Here is a 15,836-nt window from a genome sequence, read left to right on the forward strand (position 1 = left end):
TCAGCCATTTGTCAGCTGTGTGACCTTGGGTAAGCCACTTCACTTCTCTGAGCCTCAGTGACCTCATCTGTAAAATGGGAATGAAGCCTGGGAACCCCATGTGGGACAGAGACTGTGTCCACCCCAGCACTTAGAACAGTGCTTGGCACATAGTAAGCATTTAAACAAATACCACAGTTATTATTGTTCATTCATTCATATTTATTGAGTGCTTACTGTGTGCAGAGCACTGTACTGAGTGCTTGGGAGAGTCCAATTCAACAATAAACAGACACATTCCCTGCCCACAATTTCTGCTGACAGTCTAGAGGTGGGGAGACAGACATTAATATGAATAAATGACAGCTACGTACAAAAGTGCTGGGACCAGGGAAGAACAAAGGGAGCGAGTCAGGGCGATGCGGAAGGGAGTGGGAGATGAGAAAAAGCGGGATTTAGTCTGGGAAGGCCTCTTGGAGGAGATGTCACTTCAATAAGGCTTTGAAGGAGGAGGGGAGAGTAATTATCTCTATAGGTGGCAGAGTCTGCTCCAGGCAGATTTAAGATTCTCTTTTTCCCTTTCTCCTCACAGCCCCAGGACTCCACCTTAATAATGATAATAATTGCTATAATAATAATGGCATTTATTAAGCACTTACTATGTGCAAAGCATTGTTCTAAGCGCTGGGGAGGTTACAAGGTGATCAGGTTGTCCCATGGGAGGGCTCACAGTCTTCACCCCCATTTTGCAGATGAAGGAACTGAGGCCCAGAGAAGTGAAGTGTCTTGCCCAAAGTCACATAGCTAACAAGTGGTGGAGCCAGGATTTGAATCCATGACCCCTGACTCCAAAGCCCATGCTCTTTCCACTGAGCCACGCTGCTTCTCTAAGTATCTGTGGACACTGTGTGCTACGCATTGTACTGCGCCCTGGGGTATTTACAAGTCATGAAGTTCAGCCCCCATGGAGGTGGGGCTCTCAGGCTGAGGGAGATCATGTGAGGCGTCATTAGGAGATCATCTGATCTATCCCCTGGCCTCAGACACCCCCAGCTTCTACTGACAGGACTCTCCCAGTGCCTTACTGAATCAGGTTGGACACAGTCCCTGTCCCACAAGGGGCTCACAGTCTCAATCCCCATTTCACAGATGATGTAACTGAGGCCTAGTGAAGCGACTTGCCCAAGGTCACACAGCAGACAAACGGTGGAGCTGGGATTAGAACCCATGACCCTCTTGGCTCCCTGGTCCGTGCACTATTCATTCATTCATTCATTCGTATTTATTGAGCGCTTACTGTGTGCAGAGCACTGTACTAAGCGCTTGGGAAGTACAAGTTGGCAACATATAGAGACGGTCCCTAACCAATAGCGGACACTACACCATGCTGCTTCTCCTCAGGTTTGCCCCTGCAGTTGGTACACAAAACTTTAATTCAATCATATTTATTGTGTGTACTTCTTGTGGGCAGAACACCGTAGTAAGCGCTTGCTACCATGGCCCTGCCTTTTCTAGGCTCATTTCACATTCTCCCTCTGTCCTGGAACTCACTCCCCCTTACATCTGACAATCCACCGCCCTTCCCACCTCCAAAACCCTCCTAAATTCCTATCAATAATAATAGTAATAGTAGAATTTGTTATGCGCTTACTATGTGTCAAGAACTGTTCTAAGCACTGGGGGAGATACGAGGTAATCAGGTTGGACACAGTTCCTGTCTCACATGGGGCTGAGAGTCTTCATCCCCATTTTTCAGATGAGGGAACTGAGGTCCAGAGAGAAGTGAAGTGACTTACCCAGGGTCACACAGCAGACAGGTGGCGGAGCTGGGATTAGAACCCATGTCCTCTGACTCCCAAACCCAAGCTTTTTCTACTAGGAATCTCTATTTCCTCCAAGAGGCCTTCCCTGATTAAGCCCTTTATTTCTCCTATCCACTCTCCCATCTGCATCAACTATGAACTTGGCTGGGTGGCTCTTAAGCAACACCCCAGCCCCACAATACTTTCATAACTATTTGTGTCTTAATGAATAGAACACGGGCCTGGGACTCAGAAGGACCCAAGTTCTAATCCCGACTCTGCTACGTGTCTGCTGTGTGACCTTGGGTGAGTCACTTCACTTCTCTGGGCCTCAGTTCCCTCATCTGGAAAATGGGGATTAAGACTGTGAGCCCCATGTGGGACAGGGTCTGTGTCCAACCTGATTCACTTAGAACAATGCTTGGCACCTAATAAGCACTTAACAAGTACAATAATAATAATAATTCGATTTCCCTTATCCCTAGTCTATTTTTTATGTCTGTCTTTCATTCATACATACATTCATTCATTCACTCGTATTTACTGAGCGCTTACTGTGTGCAGAGCACTGTACTAAGAGCTTGGGAAGTACAAGTTGGCAACATATAGAGATGGTCCCTACCCAACAGTGGGCTCACTTTCCCACTAGACTGTTAGCTGGACTGTGTCCAGCCCGATTTGTTTGTATCCACCCCAGCACTCAGTACAGTGCCTGGCACATAGTAAGTTCTTAACAGATACCATCATCATCATTATTGTTATCTCATCTACCGACACTGTTGTAGTGCACTTTCCCAAGCGCTTAGTACGGTTCTCTGCACCGAGTAAGTGTTCAATAAATACCATTAAATAAAAAAAGGAAAGGAGGGAGCTAGTCAACCCCAAAAGCGACCAAGGTCTGCTTCAGCAGAGAAGCGGGGGGGTGCAGTAAGAAAGAGCATGGGCTTGGGAGTCAGGAGACCTGGGTTCCAATCCCAGCTCCACCTCTTGTCGGTTGTGTGACTTTAGGCAGTCACTTCACTCCTCTGTGCCTCAGTTTCCTGTAAAAATGGGAACTCAGAATCTATTCTCCATCCCCATTACAGCGTGAGCCCTGATACGGGACAGGGATGGTGTCCCTGAAATCATCTTTCTCACCACCCACCTCTCACCCACGTCCTGCCTCAGGCCTGGAATGCCCTTCTTCTTCATATCCATCAGACAATGACTCTCCCTACTTTCAAAGCCTTACTGAAGGCCCATCTCCTCCAAGAGGCCTTCCCTGACTATGCCCTCCTTTCCTCTTCTCCCACTCCCTTCTGCGTGGCCCTGACTTTATTCAGCCGCCATCCCAGCCCCACGGTGCTTATATCCACATTGGTAATTTATTTATTTCTATTAATTTCTATCTCTCCCTCTAGACTGTAAGCTCACTGTGGGCAGGAAATATGTCTGCCATATTGCTATACTGTACTCTCCCAAGCGCTTAGTACAGGCCTCTGCAAATGGTAAGCGCTCAATAAATATGATTAACTGACTGACTCTCCCACCCATTCAAGGCCCAAAGGGGAATGTGACAGCCCAGGACTGACTCCAATCTGATTACCTTAGTACAGCACTTAGGACAGCGCTTTGGCACGTGGCACTTAAATATAATTGCTACTTGAGGCCACAGTGGGTCAGAGGTCACCAGGGTGCCTCCAGGCCCCTGGGGCATCTGGCAAAGAACTCCTAGGGAGCCGAATGGCTACTGTCCAGGCAAGGAGGGTCAGCCTGTTTGGTCTCCTGAGGGGTGGGTAGCAGAGAGGGAATGTTTTAGAAAATATCTGTCTGTGAGGGTTCAAGTTGAGGTCTGGCCAGAGGCAAGGAGTCATCCTAGATGCCCGGATCATTCTTCTACAAAAACGTTCAGGACACGTCACCCAGCTCCTCAAAAGACTCCAGTGGTTGCCCACCCACTTTCATATCAAATGGAAACGCCTCACCATTGGCATTATGGCCCTCCATCACCTTGCCCTCTCCTACCTCACCTCCCTTTTCTCCTTCTCCAGCCCAGCCGGCACACTTCGCTCCTCTGTTGCTAACCTTCTCACTAGGCGTCCATCTCGCCTGTCCCACCGATGACCCCCGGCCCACGTCCTATCTCTGGCCTGGAATACCCTCCCTCCTCAAATCCACCAGACAACCACTCTCCCCCGCTTCAGAGCATTATTGAAGACCCAACTCCTCCAAGAGGCCTTCCCAGACTAAGCCTCACTTTTCCTCATCTCCCATTCCCTTGTGCGTCGCCCTGACTTGCTCCCTTTGCTCTTCCCCACCTGCCCAGCCCTAAGTGCTCAATAAATATGAATGAATGATTCCCAAAGTTCCTCCTAGTTCCAAGAGTCTAGGGAAATGATTCTTGCCAGGCTGTGAGCGTCTTGGCATTCCCACTAGACAGCCAGTCTCCCCCTCCATATTCCGGCCCTCCCCCAGCACAGCGTGGTGAACAGGGCAAACCCACAGTCTGGGAAGCAGCATGCCCTAGTTGCTAGACCCTGTCCTGAGAGCCAAAGATCATGGGTTCTAATCCCCACTCTGCCACTTGTCTGCTGTGTGACCTCAGGCAAGTGACTTCACTTCTCTGGGCCTCAGCGATCTCATCTGGAAAATGGGGATTGAGACTGTAAGCCCCACATGGGACAGGGACTGCATCCAACCTGATTAGCTTGTATCCACCCCAACGCTTAGTACAGTGCCTGGCACACCATAAACGCTTTACAAATACCATTATTCTTATCTGCCCCATCGAACTGGCAGCCCAGTTAAGGGCAAGGGCTCAGTCTTCACCTTCCTCTGTCCCTTCTCCAGCAGACAGTCCAGGGCTCTCATCAAGCTCTACACTGTGAGCTCGTTGTGGGCAGGGAATATGCCTGTTTGTTGTTGTAGTGTACTCTCCCAAGCGCTTAGTACAGTGCTCTGCACACAGCAAGTGCTTCATAAATACGACTGAATGAACGGAGCTACGTTTCTGTTTTTTATGGTATTTATTGAGTACTTCTTACATTCATTCGTGGGCACTTACTGTGTGCAAAGCACTGTACTAAGCACTTGGAAGAGTACAATAGCACAATGAACAGACGTCATCCCTGCCCTTACTCTGCACTTACTATGTGTCGGGCACTGTACTAAGCGCTGGGATGGGTACAAGCTAGTTAGGCTGGGTACAGTCCATGTCCCACATGGACTTCATCCCCATTTTACAGATGCAGATTACCATGCCATGCACTGTAGTAAGCACTGTGATAAGCACGAGCTAGTTAGGCTGGACACAGTCCATGTCCCACCTTAGGTTCACAGTCTTAATCCCCATTTTACAGATGGGGGAACTGAAGCACAGGAGTGTGGTACGTTTAGTGGTAAACAGAAGCAGCATTGCCTCGTAGTAGGAGCGCAGGCCTGGGAACTAATCCCAGCTCTGCCCAGTGTTTGCTGTGTGACTTTGGGCAAGTCACCCAACTTCTCTGTGCCTCAGTTCTCCTGTTCTCCCTCTTAGACTGTGAGCTTAAAGCGGGATAGGGACGGTGTCCAACCTGATTTATATGTACCCCAGCGCTTGGAACAGGGTTTGACATAAGAAGCGCTTTTCTAGACTGTGAGCCCACTGTTGGGTAGGGACCATCTCTATATGTTGCCAACTTGTACTTCCCAAGTGCTTAGTACATTGCTCTGCACACAGTAAGCGCTCAATACAATTGATTGACTGATTAACAGATACCATTTAAAAAAAATTAAAGCTGGCACATAATAATAAATAATGACTGTATTTGTTAAGCGCTTACTAGGGGGTCAAGCACTGTTCTAAGCGCTGGGGTATATACAAAGTCATCAGGCTGGATACGGATCCTGTTCCACATGGGGCTCGCAGTCTTAAAACCCATTTTTCAGATGAAAGAACCGGAAAGAGGGGTGGGCTGGTCCATTGGCTGAACGTGGCAGGAAGGGGATAGGCGTGTTCTCTACAGCAGTAAGAAGGGGTCCAGTCTCCCCCAAAGACAGGGGAAACAAAAAACACCCCTGACCCTCCCCACCAGAAGCAGCTTAGCTTAGTGGAAAGAGCCCGGGCTTGGGAGTCAGAGGTCGTGGGTTCTAATTCCGGCTCCGCCACTTATCAGCTGTGTGACTTTGGGCAAGTCACTTGATTCCTCTGTGCCTCAGTTACCTCATCTGGGGATTAAGACTGTGAGCCCCACGTGGGACAACTCGATAACCTTGTCTCTACCCCAAGCGCTTAGAACAGTACTTGGCCCATAGTAAGCGCTTAGCAAATACCATTATTATTACCACCTGAGTGGTGTCACAGCAAGGAAAGGGAAGAGAAAGGAAGATAGGGAGAGAGGGGAAAAAAAAGAAAGCTGAGAGAGCCAGTCCAGCTGTGATGCGTGTTACCACATGATCCCACCTCAGACTCCTAAAAAGCAAGTCATGGAAGGAGGGGAGGAATTTCAGAGGTGGACCGGAGAGGGGCCGAAGGAGAGGAAAAATCAAAACACCGCAAAGTCCTGGCTAAGGCCTGACGGACCCGAGGGGAGGAAGGGCGAGGGGGCTGCTTAGTCAACGGGTGAGAGAAAAGGAGGGGGGTGTTTCTCGTCTCCTCCCTGAATCTTTCAACACCCCCCTCCCCTTCCTGCCCCATTTTCACAGAGGCCTGTGTTTTGGATCAAGACTCAGAAGTCAAAGGAGACTTTGGAGCCTGAAGAGGAGTAGGGGGAAGTGTGGAAGGATAAGGAGAGGGAGGTGGGCCCGCCCCCCATTTTCAGTTCAGAGCCAAGCAGAACTGGTCCCACAACATCCCCCACCTGAGATGGGGGTGTGGAATGACCCTAGCCCTGTTTTGGGGAGGTTTCTTACAATCCCCCCTCCCACCCCCGCCCCTTGCGCTGCAGCGGGAAGGACTCAGGCCAGACTTTGGGGTGGAGGCCCCAACCGAGCTCGATGCAGGACTGAGAAAAACGCAGTACAGGGGGAAGGTCAGGGGGATGTCATTACAAAAGAATTGCCAAAAAGCGGGCCCTGACTGGAGACAGGGGGCTTGGGGGGAGTTAGCCACTTGGGCTCACTCAGCAGGAAGAGTGTCTAGGTGAATCACCCTCTCCCACTTCCCACTGTACTTCCCAAACGCTTAGTACAGTGAGCACACAGTAAGTGCTCGGTAAATACGATTGAATGAATGAATCTTCCCCCAGTGCATTTGCCAAAACCCCCTTCCCTATCTCCATGGCAGGGGTGGCCTAACGGATAGAGCCCAGGCTTGGGAGTCAGAAGGACCTAGGTTCTAATCCCGGCTCCGCCCCTTGTCTGCCGTGTGACCTTGGGCAAGTGACTTCGCTTCTCTGGCCCTCAATTCCCTCATCTGTAAAATGGGGATTAATGCTGTGAGCCCCATGAGGGCCAGGTCCTGGGTGTCCAACCCGAAGACCTTCTATCTTCCCCAGCGCTTAGAACAGTGCCTGGCACATAGTAAGCGCTTAACAAATACCATAACAACAGCCCACCCTTACAGGCAGAGGGCCTGGGTGAACCACCCTCTTCCACTCCCCATCTTCCCTCACAGCCCCTCCTGGATCTCCCTCCCCCAACAGCCCCCTCCCCACCAATGGCGCCTTCCTGAGCCCCCTCCCCTCAACAGCCCCCTCCTCCCCTACCAGAGCTCCCTCTCCCAAACAGCCCCTGCTAGACTCCCCTCCCTCTGACAACCCCTGCTAGAGCCCCCTCTCCCTGACAGCCCCCTTCCCCTGACAACCCCTGCTAGAGCCCCTTCTCCCTGACAGCCCCTGCAAGAGCCCCCTCCCCGACAGCCCCTGCTAGAGCCCCCTCCCCCTGACAACCCCTGCTAAAGTAGAGCCCCTTCCCCCCACCAGCCCTTAGTAGAGCCCCTATCCCCTGCTAGAGTCCCCTCCCCCTGACAGCCTCCTCCTCCCCCACCAGCCCCTACCAAAGCCCTCTCCCCCAAACTGCCCGTTAGAGCCCCCTCCCCCTGACAACCCCTGCAAGAGCCCCCTCCCCCTGACAGCCCCTACTCCCCCACCAGCCCCTACCAAAGCCCTGTCTCCTAAACTGCCCGTTAGAGCCCCCTTCCCCTGACAACCCCTGCAAGAGCCCCCTCCCCAACAATCCCCTCCCCCTGACATCCCCTGCTAGAGCCCCCTCCCCCTGACAGCCCCCTCCTCCCCACCAGCCCCTACCAAAGCTCTGTCCCCCCAACTACCCCTGTTAGAGATCCTTCCCCCTGACAACCCCTGCAAGGGTCCCCTCCCCAACAACCCCCTCCCCCTGACATCCCCTGCTAGAGCCCCCTCTTCCAGCAACCCCCTCCCCCTGACATCCCCTGTTAGAGCCCCCTCCCCAACAACCCCCTCCCCCTGACATCCCCTGCTAGAGCCCCCTCTTCCAGCCACCCCCTCCCCCTGACATCCCCTTCCAGAGCCCCCTCCCCCACCAGTCTCTACCAGAGCCCTCTCCCCAAATAGCCCCTGTAAAAGCCCCCTCCCCCTGACAACCCCTGCTAGAGTGGAGCCCCTTCCCCCCACCAGAGCCCTCTCCCCAAACAGCCCCTGCTGAAACCCCCTCCCCTTGACAACCCCTGGTAGGGTCCCCTCCCTCAACACCCCCCTCCTCCCCTGCCCCCAGCGCCCCCGGAGACTCACTGGGTGTGGGGGTCCCGTCCGGCCCGGAGCAGGGGGTCCAGGGGCACGGCGGCACGGCCCAAGAACTTGTCCAGGCCGATGAGGGAGCGGTGCATGGCGGTGAGCAGCAGGAGGGCGTCCGGCGGGGAGCCGTCGGGGGCGGCCGGGGGTCCCCCTCCGCTGGGGGCGGCCGGGGGTCCCCCTCCGCCGGGGTCTGGGCGGGGCAGGGTCCCCGGGGGCAGCTGGAAGGAGCACTCCTCCCGCCACTCGGGACAGCCGGCCGTCTTCTCCACCACCGAGGTGCGGTAGCGGTCCCGGCCCAGCTGGATGACTGCGTAGGCGTCGCTGGTGCTGCTGCCCCCCGCCCCTTTGCCCCGCAGGCCCCGGGCCCGCAACACCGTCACCTGAACGTGCGTGGGAAGCCAGCGCGGAGAAGGCGGCGGCGACGGACACCGAGGGGCAGCCATGGAGGGGAAGACCGATACCCCCGAGGCGGTGGGGGGACGAGGGGCTCGGGCCTCCAAGGCTGGAGGGAACACGACGCTCGGACCCCCGGGGATGGGGGAGGCGGTGGTGGGAACCCCAAAGCTGGGGGGAGACGACGCTGGGACACCCAAGTTTGGGGGGAGGCGGTGCTTAGACCCCCAAGGTTGGGGGGAGGCGGTGGTGGGATCCCCAAAAGCTGGGGGGAGACGACGCTCGGACCCCCAAGGTTGGGGGGAAACGGTGGGGGGGTACCCTCAAGGTCGGGGGGAGACGGTGGGGGACCCCCAAAGTTGGAGGGAGACGACGTTCGGACCCCCAAGGTTGGAGAGAGGCAGCGGTGGGACCCCCAAAGCTGGAGGGGAGACGATGGTCGGAACCCCAACGCTGCGCGGAGGCGGTGCTTGGACCCCCAAGGTTGGACGGAAGACGCTGCTCGGACACCCAAGGGTGGGGCCAGAAGATGCTCGGATCCCGGAGGTTGGGGGGACACGACGCTCCGACCCCCGAGGTGGGATGGAAGACGCTGCTCGGACCCCCAAGGGCGGGGGGAGTCGATGCTGGGACCCCCAAGGCTGGTGGGAAGACGATGGTCGGACCCCCAAGGTTGGGGAGAGGCGGTGGTCGGACCCCTGCAGTTGGATGGAAGACGACACTCGGATCCCCCAGACTGGGGGGAGGCGGTGGTCGGAGCCTCCGCAGTTGGAGGGAAGACGTTGGTGGGACCCCCTGGGTGGGGGGGGAGACGGTGGTGGACCCCCGAGGTGGGCGGTGGGCGGAAGGTCCTGCGGGAAAGAAAGTTTCCACGCGCCCCCGGCCCTGCGGTCCTTCTGGGGCGGCTGGGCCGCGGCTGCTGCAATCAGGGGGGTCGTGATGTCACCGGGACCCGCCCCCGGACCCGCCCCCAGGACCCGCCCCCTGCACGGCTCACACACTCACACACTCACACACAGCCAGACCCCTCCCACCCCCTCGCCCTCCTCCCCACCCCCTTCCACGCCCATGGTCCTTCCTCCCATCCCCAGTCCCTCCCCCCATCCCCTGCCCTCACCCTCCCCCCGTTCATTCATTCATTCAATCGTTCCCCCCGTTCATTCATTCATTCAATCGTATTTATTGAGCGCTTACTGTGTGCAGAGCACTGTACTAAGCGCTTGGGGAGTACAAGTTGGCAACATAGAGAGACGGTCCCTACCCAACAGCGGGCTCACACTCCCCTCCGTCGCCCCCACCCCCGGACCTTCCTCCTCTCTGTCCTTCGCCCCCCTTAGGTCCCTCCCCCATCCCCTGTCCTTCCCCCCATCCCCTGTCCCTCGCCTCCCCCAGGTCCTTCCCCCCACGGCCTGTCCCTCCCCCCCATTCTCTGTCCTTCCCCCCCATCCCCTGTCCCTCCCCCCCATTCTCTGTCCTTCCCCCCCCATCCCCTGTCCCTCCCTCCCATCCTCTGTCCCTCGTCCCACTTAGGTCCTTCCCCCCACGGAAGAGCCCGGACTTTGGAGTCAGAGGTCATGGGTTCAATTCCTGGCTCCACCACTTATCAGCTGGGTGACTTTGGGCAAGTCACTTCACTTCCCTGGGCCTCAGTTACCTCATCTGTAAAATGGGGATGAAGACTGCGAGCCCCCCGTGGGACAACCTGATCACCTTGTTAACCTCCCCAGCGCTTAGAACAGTGCTTTGCATGTAGTAAGCGCTTAATAAATTCTATCATTATTATGATTATCCCCTGTCCCTCGCCCCCCTCATGTCCTTCCCCCCCCATCCCCTGTCCTTCCCCTCATCCCCTGCCCCCCCATCCCCTGTCCTTCCCTCCCATCCCATGTTCCTCCCACCCCCATCCCCTATCCCTCACCCCCCTCAGGTCCTTCCCCCCCACGGACTGGCCCTCCTCCCCACCCCCCTTGGTCCGGTGGACCAGGCCCTGAGACCGTGGGTGCTGCCCAGGCCCCCGCTGGAATTAGGGGAGGGGGCAGGGAAAGGTGAAGCTCCCAGGCCAGGAGGCAGCAGCTCCATAATCCCCTCTGCACAGCAGCCAGCCCCATGGCCACTGACCACGCTGGCCTGCAGCCAGCCAGCCCAACCCCAGGGACAGGGGCTCGCAGGGGGGGAAGGGGCTCTGGCTTCCTTGGCCCTGCCACTTGTCTGCTGTGTGACCTTGGGAAAGTCACTTCACATCTCTGGGCCTCAGTTCCCTCTTCCGATTGGGGGTTGAGACCATGAGCCCCAACATAATAATAATAATAATAATAATAATGGTATTTATTAAGCGCTTACTATGTGCAAAGCACTGTTCTAAGCGCTGGGGAGTTTACAAGGTGATCAGGTTGTCCCACGGGGGGCTCACAGTCAATCCCCATTTTACAGATGAGGTAACTGAGGCCCAGAAAAGTTAAGTGACTTGCCCCAAGTCACACAGCTGACAAGTGGCGGAGCTGGGATTTGAACCCATTACCTCCGACTCCAAAGCCCGGGCTCTTTCCACTGTGTGCAAAGCACTGTTCTAAGTGCTGTGGGGATACAAGGTGATCAGGTTGTCCCACATGGGGCTCACAGTCTTAATCCCCATTTTACAGATGAGGGAACTGAGGCCCAGAGAAGTGAAGTGACTTGCCCAAAGTCACACAGCTGACAATTGGCAGAGCCAGGATTTGAACCCCTGACCTCTGACTCCAAAGCCCATGCTCTTTCCACTGAGCCACACTGCTTCTCTATGGGGCAGGGACTGTATGCAACCCAACCGGCTTGCATCCACCCCAGTGCTTAGGACAGGGTCCTGCACATAGTAAGTGCTTAACAAATGCCATCATGGTTATTTTACAGGTGAGGGAGTTGAGGGACAGAGAAGTGAAGTGTCTTGCCCAAGGTCACACAGCAGACAAATGGCGGAGGCAGGATTAGAACCCAGGTCCTTCAGACTCCCAGGCTTGGGCTCTGTCCACTAGGCCACACTGCTTCTGCACTGATTGGATGAAATGAGCCCCCCCCTACTTCTCTCCTGTTCTATCTAGGCAGGGGAATGCCCCACAAATAACCCAACCAGCCTTCCCTCAGCTTTAACTTTGGATTCAAAGTTGTCTTCAAACCCAACCCAATTTCCTGGCATCTGCCCCAGCATTTAGTGCAATGCCTCGCACATAGTACGCACTTACCCAATACCACAGTTGAGAAGCAGCGTGGCTAAGTGGAAAGAGCACAGGCTTGGGAGCCAGAGGTCATAGGTTCTAATTCTGCTCTGCCACTAGTCAGCTGTGTGACTTTGGGCAAGTCACTTTAACTTCTCTGTGCCTCAGTTACCTCATCTGTAAAATGGGGATTAAGACTGTGAGCCCCACGTGGGACAACTTGATCACCTTGTATCCCCCCCAGCGCTTAGAACAGTGCTTGGCACATAGTAAGCACTTAACAAATGCCATCATCATCATCACAATTATTATTATTTGTCAGAGATCCAACTATTTGGTAGAGTTTGGGTGGCAATTTACCTCAGGAATGCCCAACGCTCCTAGGAGAAAACAAGAAGGAGCATCGCCTAGTGGGTAGAGCTGGGGCCTGGGAGTCTTTCTCAGGGAGTTGGTTGTCCAAATTCCCCAGCCTGAGGCTGCAGCGGGCCCTTTGACCTCCCTCTTCTAGAGGCCTCAGACTCAGGAAAACCCACCCTCGAAAGGAGCAGCATGGCCTAGCGGATAGAGCCCGGGCCTGAGAGTCCGAAGGACCTGAGTTCTGATCCCAGACCACCACTTGTCTGCTGGGAGACCTTGGGCAAGTCACTTCATTGCTCTGAGCCTCAGTGACCGCATCTGGAAAGTGGGGCTAAAGACTGTGAGCCCCATGTGATACAGGGACTGTGTGCAGCCTGATTAGCTTGGATCTACCCCAGTGTTTAGCACAGTGCCTGGCACATAGTAAGAGGAGAAGAATGGCCTTTACCATTCTGGCATTAAAATGATGGCCCCATTAGGGATCGGGCCAGGATTTTAATACTATTTTTTCCTCTTCCAATGTATGTTTTACTTCTTACAGAAGTACCGTCTTCCTGCAAATCTGCAAATTGGAGTATTTAGATGTTTCAGAGATTTCTCCCGACAAACACAAACAAGTAAAAATAAAAATATATGGGTTTGTGGGGGAGGGGGATGTCGGCCCCTAACCATTGCACCATTCATTCATTCATTCAATTGTATTTATTGAGCGCTTACCGTGTGCAGAGTACTGTACTAAGTGCTTGGGAGACTACAATACAACAATAAACAGAAACATTCCCTGCCCACAATGAGTTTACAATCTAGAGGGGGAGACAGACATTAACATACTTAAATAAGTAGACATAAGGGCTGTGGGGTTGGGGGGGATGAAGAAAGGGAGCAAGTCAGCGGAGGGGAGTGGGAGGAGAGGAATGGGGGTCTTAGGGAAGGCCTCTTGGTGGAGATGGGCCTTCAGTAAGGCTTTGAAGTGGGGCGAGAGTCATTGTCTGTCAGACTTGAGGCCTGGGAAGGGAAACGGCAAATAATTCATTCAATCATATTTACTGAGAGCTTACTGTGTGCAGAGCACTGGACTAAGCACTTGGGAAGTACAAGTCGGCAACATATAGAGACGGTCCCTACCCAACAATGGGCTCACAGTCTAGAAATACGAGGCCAGAGGGAGAAGCAGCGTGGCTTGGTGGATAGAGCACAGGCCTGAGAGTCAGAAGGACCTGGGTTCTACTTCTGGCTCTGCCCCTTGTCTGCTGTGTGACCTTGGGCAAGTCACTTCACTTCTCCGGGCCTCGGCTCCCTCAACTGTAAAATGGGGATGAAGACTGGAAGCCCCATGTGGGACGGGATCTGTGTCCAACCTGATGACCTTGTATCTGCCCCAGCGCTTAGAACAGTGCTTGACACCTAATAAGTGCTTAACAGACAGCATCATCGTTATTACTTTCCCTGCCCACAAGGAGCCTACAGTCTAGAGGGGGAGATAGACATGAACATAAATAAACAAATTATGGAGCTGGCCATAGGTGATGGAGAAACAGTGGGGCCCAGTGGCTACAGTCTGGGCCTGGGAGTCCAGAGGACCTGGGTTCTAATCCTGGCTCCCCCCCCTTGCCTGCCCTGTTACCTTGGGCAAGTCACTTTTCTGGGCCTCAGTTCCCTCATCTGTAAAACGGGGATGAAGACTGTGAGCCCTATGTGGGACAGGGATTGTGTCCAACTCTGTTTGCTTGGATCCTCTCCCAGCACTTAGTACAGTGCCTGACACATAGTAAGTGCTTAACAAATACCACAATTATAATTATTATTATTACGGGGGGTGAGGTCCTGGCTCAGTAAAGCTTAGAATATCCTTGGGGACTGTAGGTGCCAGTGGACAGTACAGTGCTCTGCACACAGTAAGCGCTCAATAAATACGATTGAATGAATGAATGAATGCCAGAGACAGTCAGAGAGAACTCAAGAAGCAGCATGGCCTATTGGATAGAGCACTCATTTTACAGATGAAGTTACTGAGGCCCAGAGGAGTGAAGTGACTTGCCCAAGGTTACACAGCAGACATAAGGCGGAGCGAGGATTAGAACACAGGTCCTTCTGCCTCCCAAGCCCTTGCTCTTTCCACTAATCCACACTGCTTCTCACCCCAGCACTTAGTACAGTGCCTGGCACATGATAAGTGCTTCACAAATACCATCATTATCATTATTTGGGCAGGAGACCCCTTCCCCCAGGCCAGAAAGAGAGAATCAGTAACTGTTATCCCAAACTTTGTGTTCAAAAAACCGAACCCCAGACCCCCAGCCCTGGACTGAAGAGGGGTCACCTCTTGGTCCGGCTGGTGGGGAAGGGAGTCTTTCTCAGGGAGTTGGTTGTCCAAATTCCCCACTCTGAGGCCACAGCGGACCCTCTGACCTCCCTCTTCCAGAGTTCTCAGACTCAGGAAAACCCACCCTCATTCATTCATTCATTCATTCAATCGTATTTATTGAGCGCTTACTGTGTACAGAGCATTGTACTAAGCCCTTGGGAAGTACAAGTTGGCAACATATAGAGACGGTCCCTACCCAACAGCGGGCTAACAGTCTAGAAGGGGGAGACAGACAACAAAACAAAACATATTAACAAAATAAAATAGAATAGTAAATATGTACAAATAAAATAGAGTAATAAATCTGTACAAACATATATACAGGTGCTGTGGGGAGGGGAAGGAAGTAGGGCAGGGGGGATGGGGAGGGGGAGAAAAAGAAGCAGCATGGCCTAGTGGATAGAACCCGGGCCTGAGAGTCCGAAGGACCCGAGTTCTAATCCCAGTTTCAACCACTTGTCTGCTGTGTGACCTTGGGCAGGTCACTTCACTTCTCTGGGCCTCAGTTACCTCATCTGGAAAATGGGGATGAAGACTGTGAACCCCACATGGGACACCTTGATCACCTTGTATCCCCCCCCCCAGCTCTTAGAACAGTGCTTCGCACATGGTAAGCACTTAACAAATGCCATCATCATCATCTAGCCCAGCGCTGGCCTAGTTGATACAGCATGGGCCTGGGAGTCCGAAGGACCTGCGTTCTAATCCCAACCCCACCCTTGTCAACTGTGTGACCTTGGACAATTCACTTCACTTCTCTGGGCCCCATTTTCCTCAGCTGTGAAATGGGGATGAAGACTGCGAGCCCCATGTTGGACAAGGACTGATTAGCTTGTATCTTCCCCAGTGCTTAGAACAGTGCTTGACATGTAGTAAGCACTGTTATCATGTAGTTATCATCATTAGTAAAAATAAAATAAGATAAAAATAAAATGAAAAAGTAAACACTTAAAGACCATCATCATTATTATTAACAGTGCCTGACACATAGCGCTTAACAAATACTATTATTATTATTATTATCAGGGCCCAGCTGGTACTCTTAGAATTGGCAGCATCCCACAACACAGCTAAGAGTGTGGTT

The 15,836-nt window shown here is 53.6% G+C and overlaps 1 protein-coding gene across 1 annotated transcript in view; it reads right to left on the reverse strand.

The window, feature by feature from the left end:
- RAB11FIP5 (RAB11 family interacting protein 5) overlaps positions 1-9,722 on the reverse strand; it is an 85,740-nt gene extending 76,018 nt beyond the window's left edge. The window contains exon 1 of the mRNA XM_038745958.1: positions 8,447-9,722. Within this exon, the coding sequence (XP_038601886.1) occupies positions 8,447-8,892 (446 nt within the window). The 5' untranslated portion in view covers positions 8,893-9,722. The remainder of the gene's footprint in view (positions 1-8,446) is intronic.
- Positions 9,723-15,836: the final 6,114 nt, after the last annotated feature.

This window comes from Tachyglossus aculeatus, chromosome 4 (assembly GCF_015852505.1).
Source record: "Tachyglossus aculeatus isolate mTacAcu1 chromosome 4, mTacAcu1.pri, whole genome shotgun sequence".
NCBI classification, from domain to species: domain Eukaryota; kingdom Metazoa; phylum Chordata; class Mammalia; order Monotremata; family Tachyglossidae; genus Tachyglossus; species Tachyglossus aculeatus.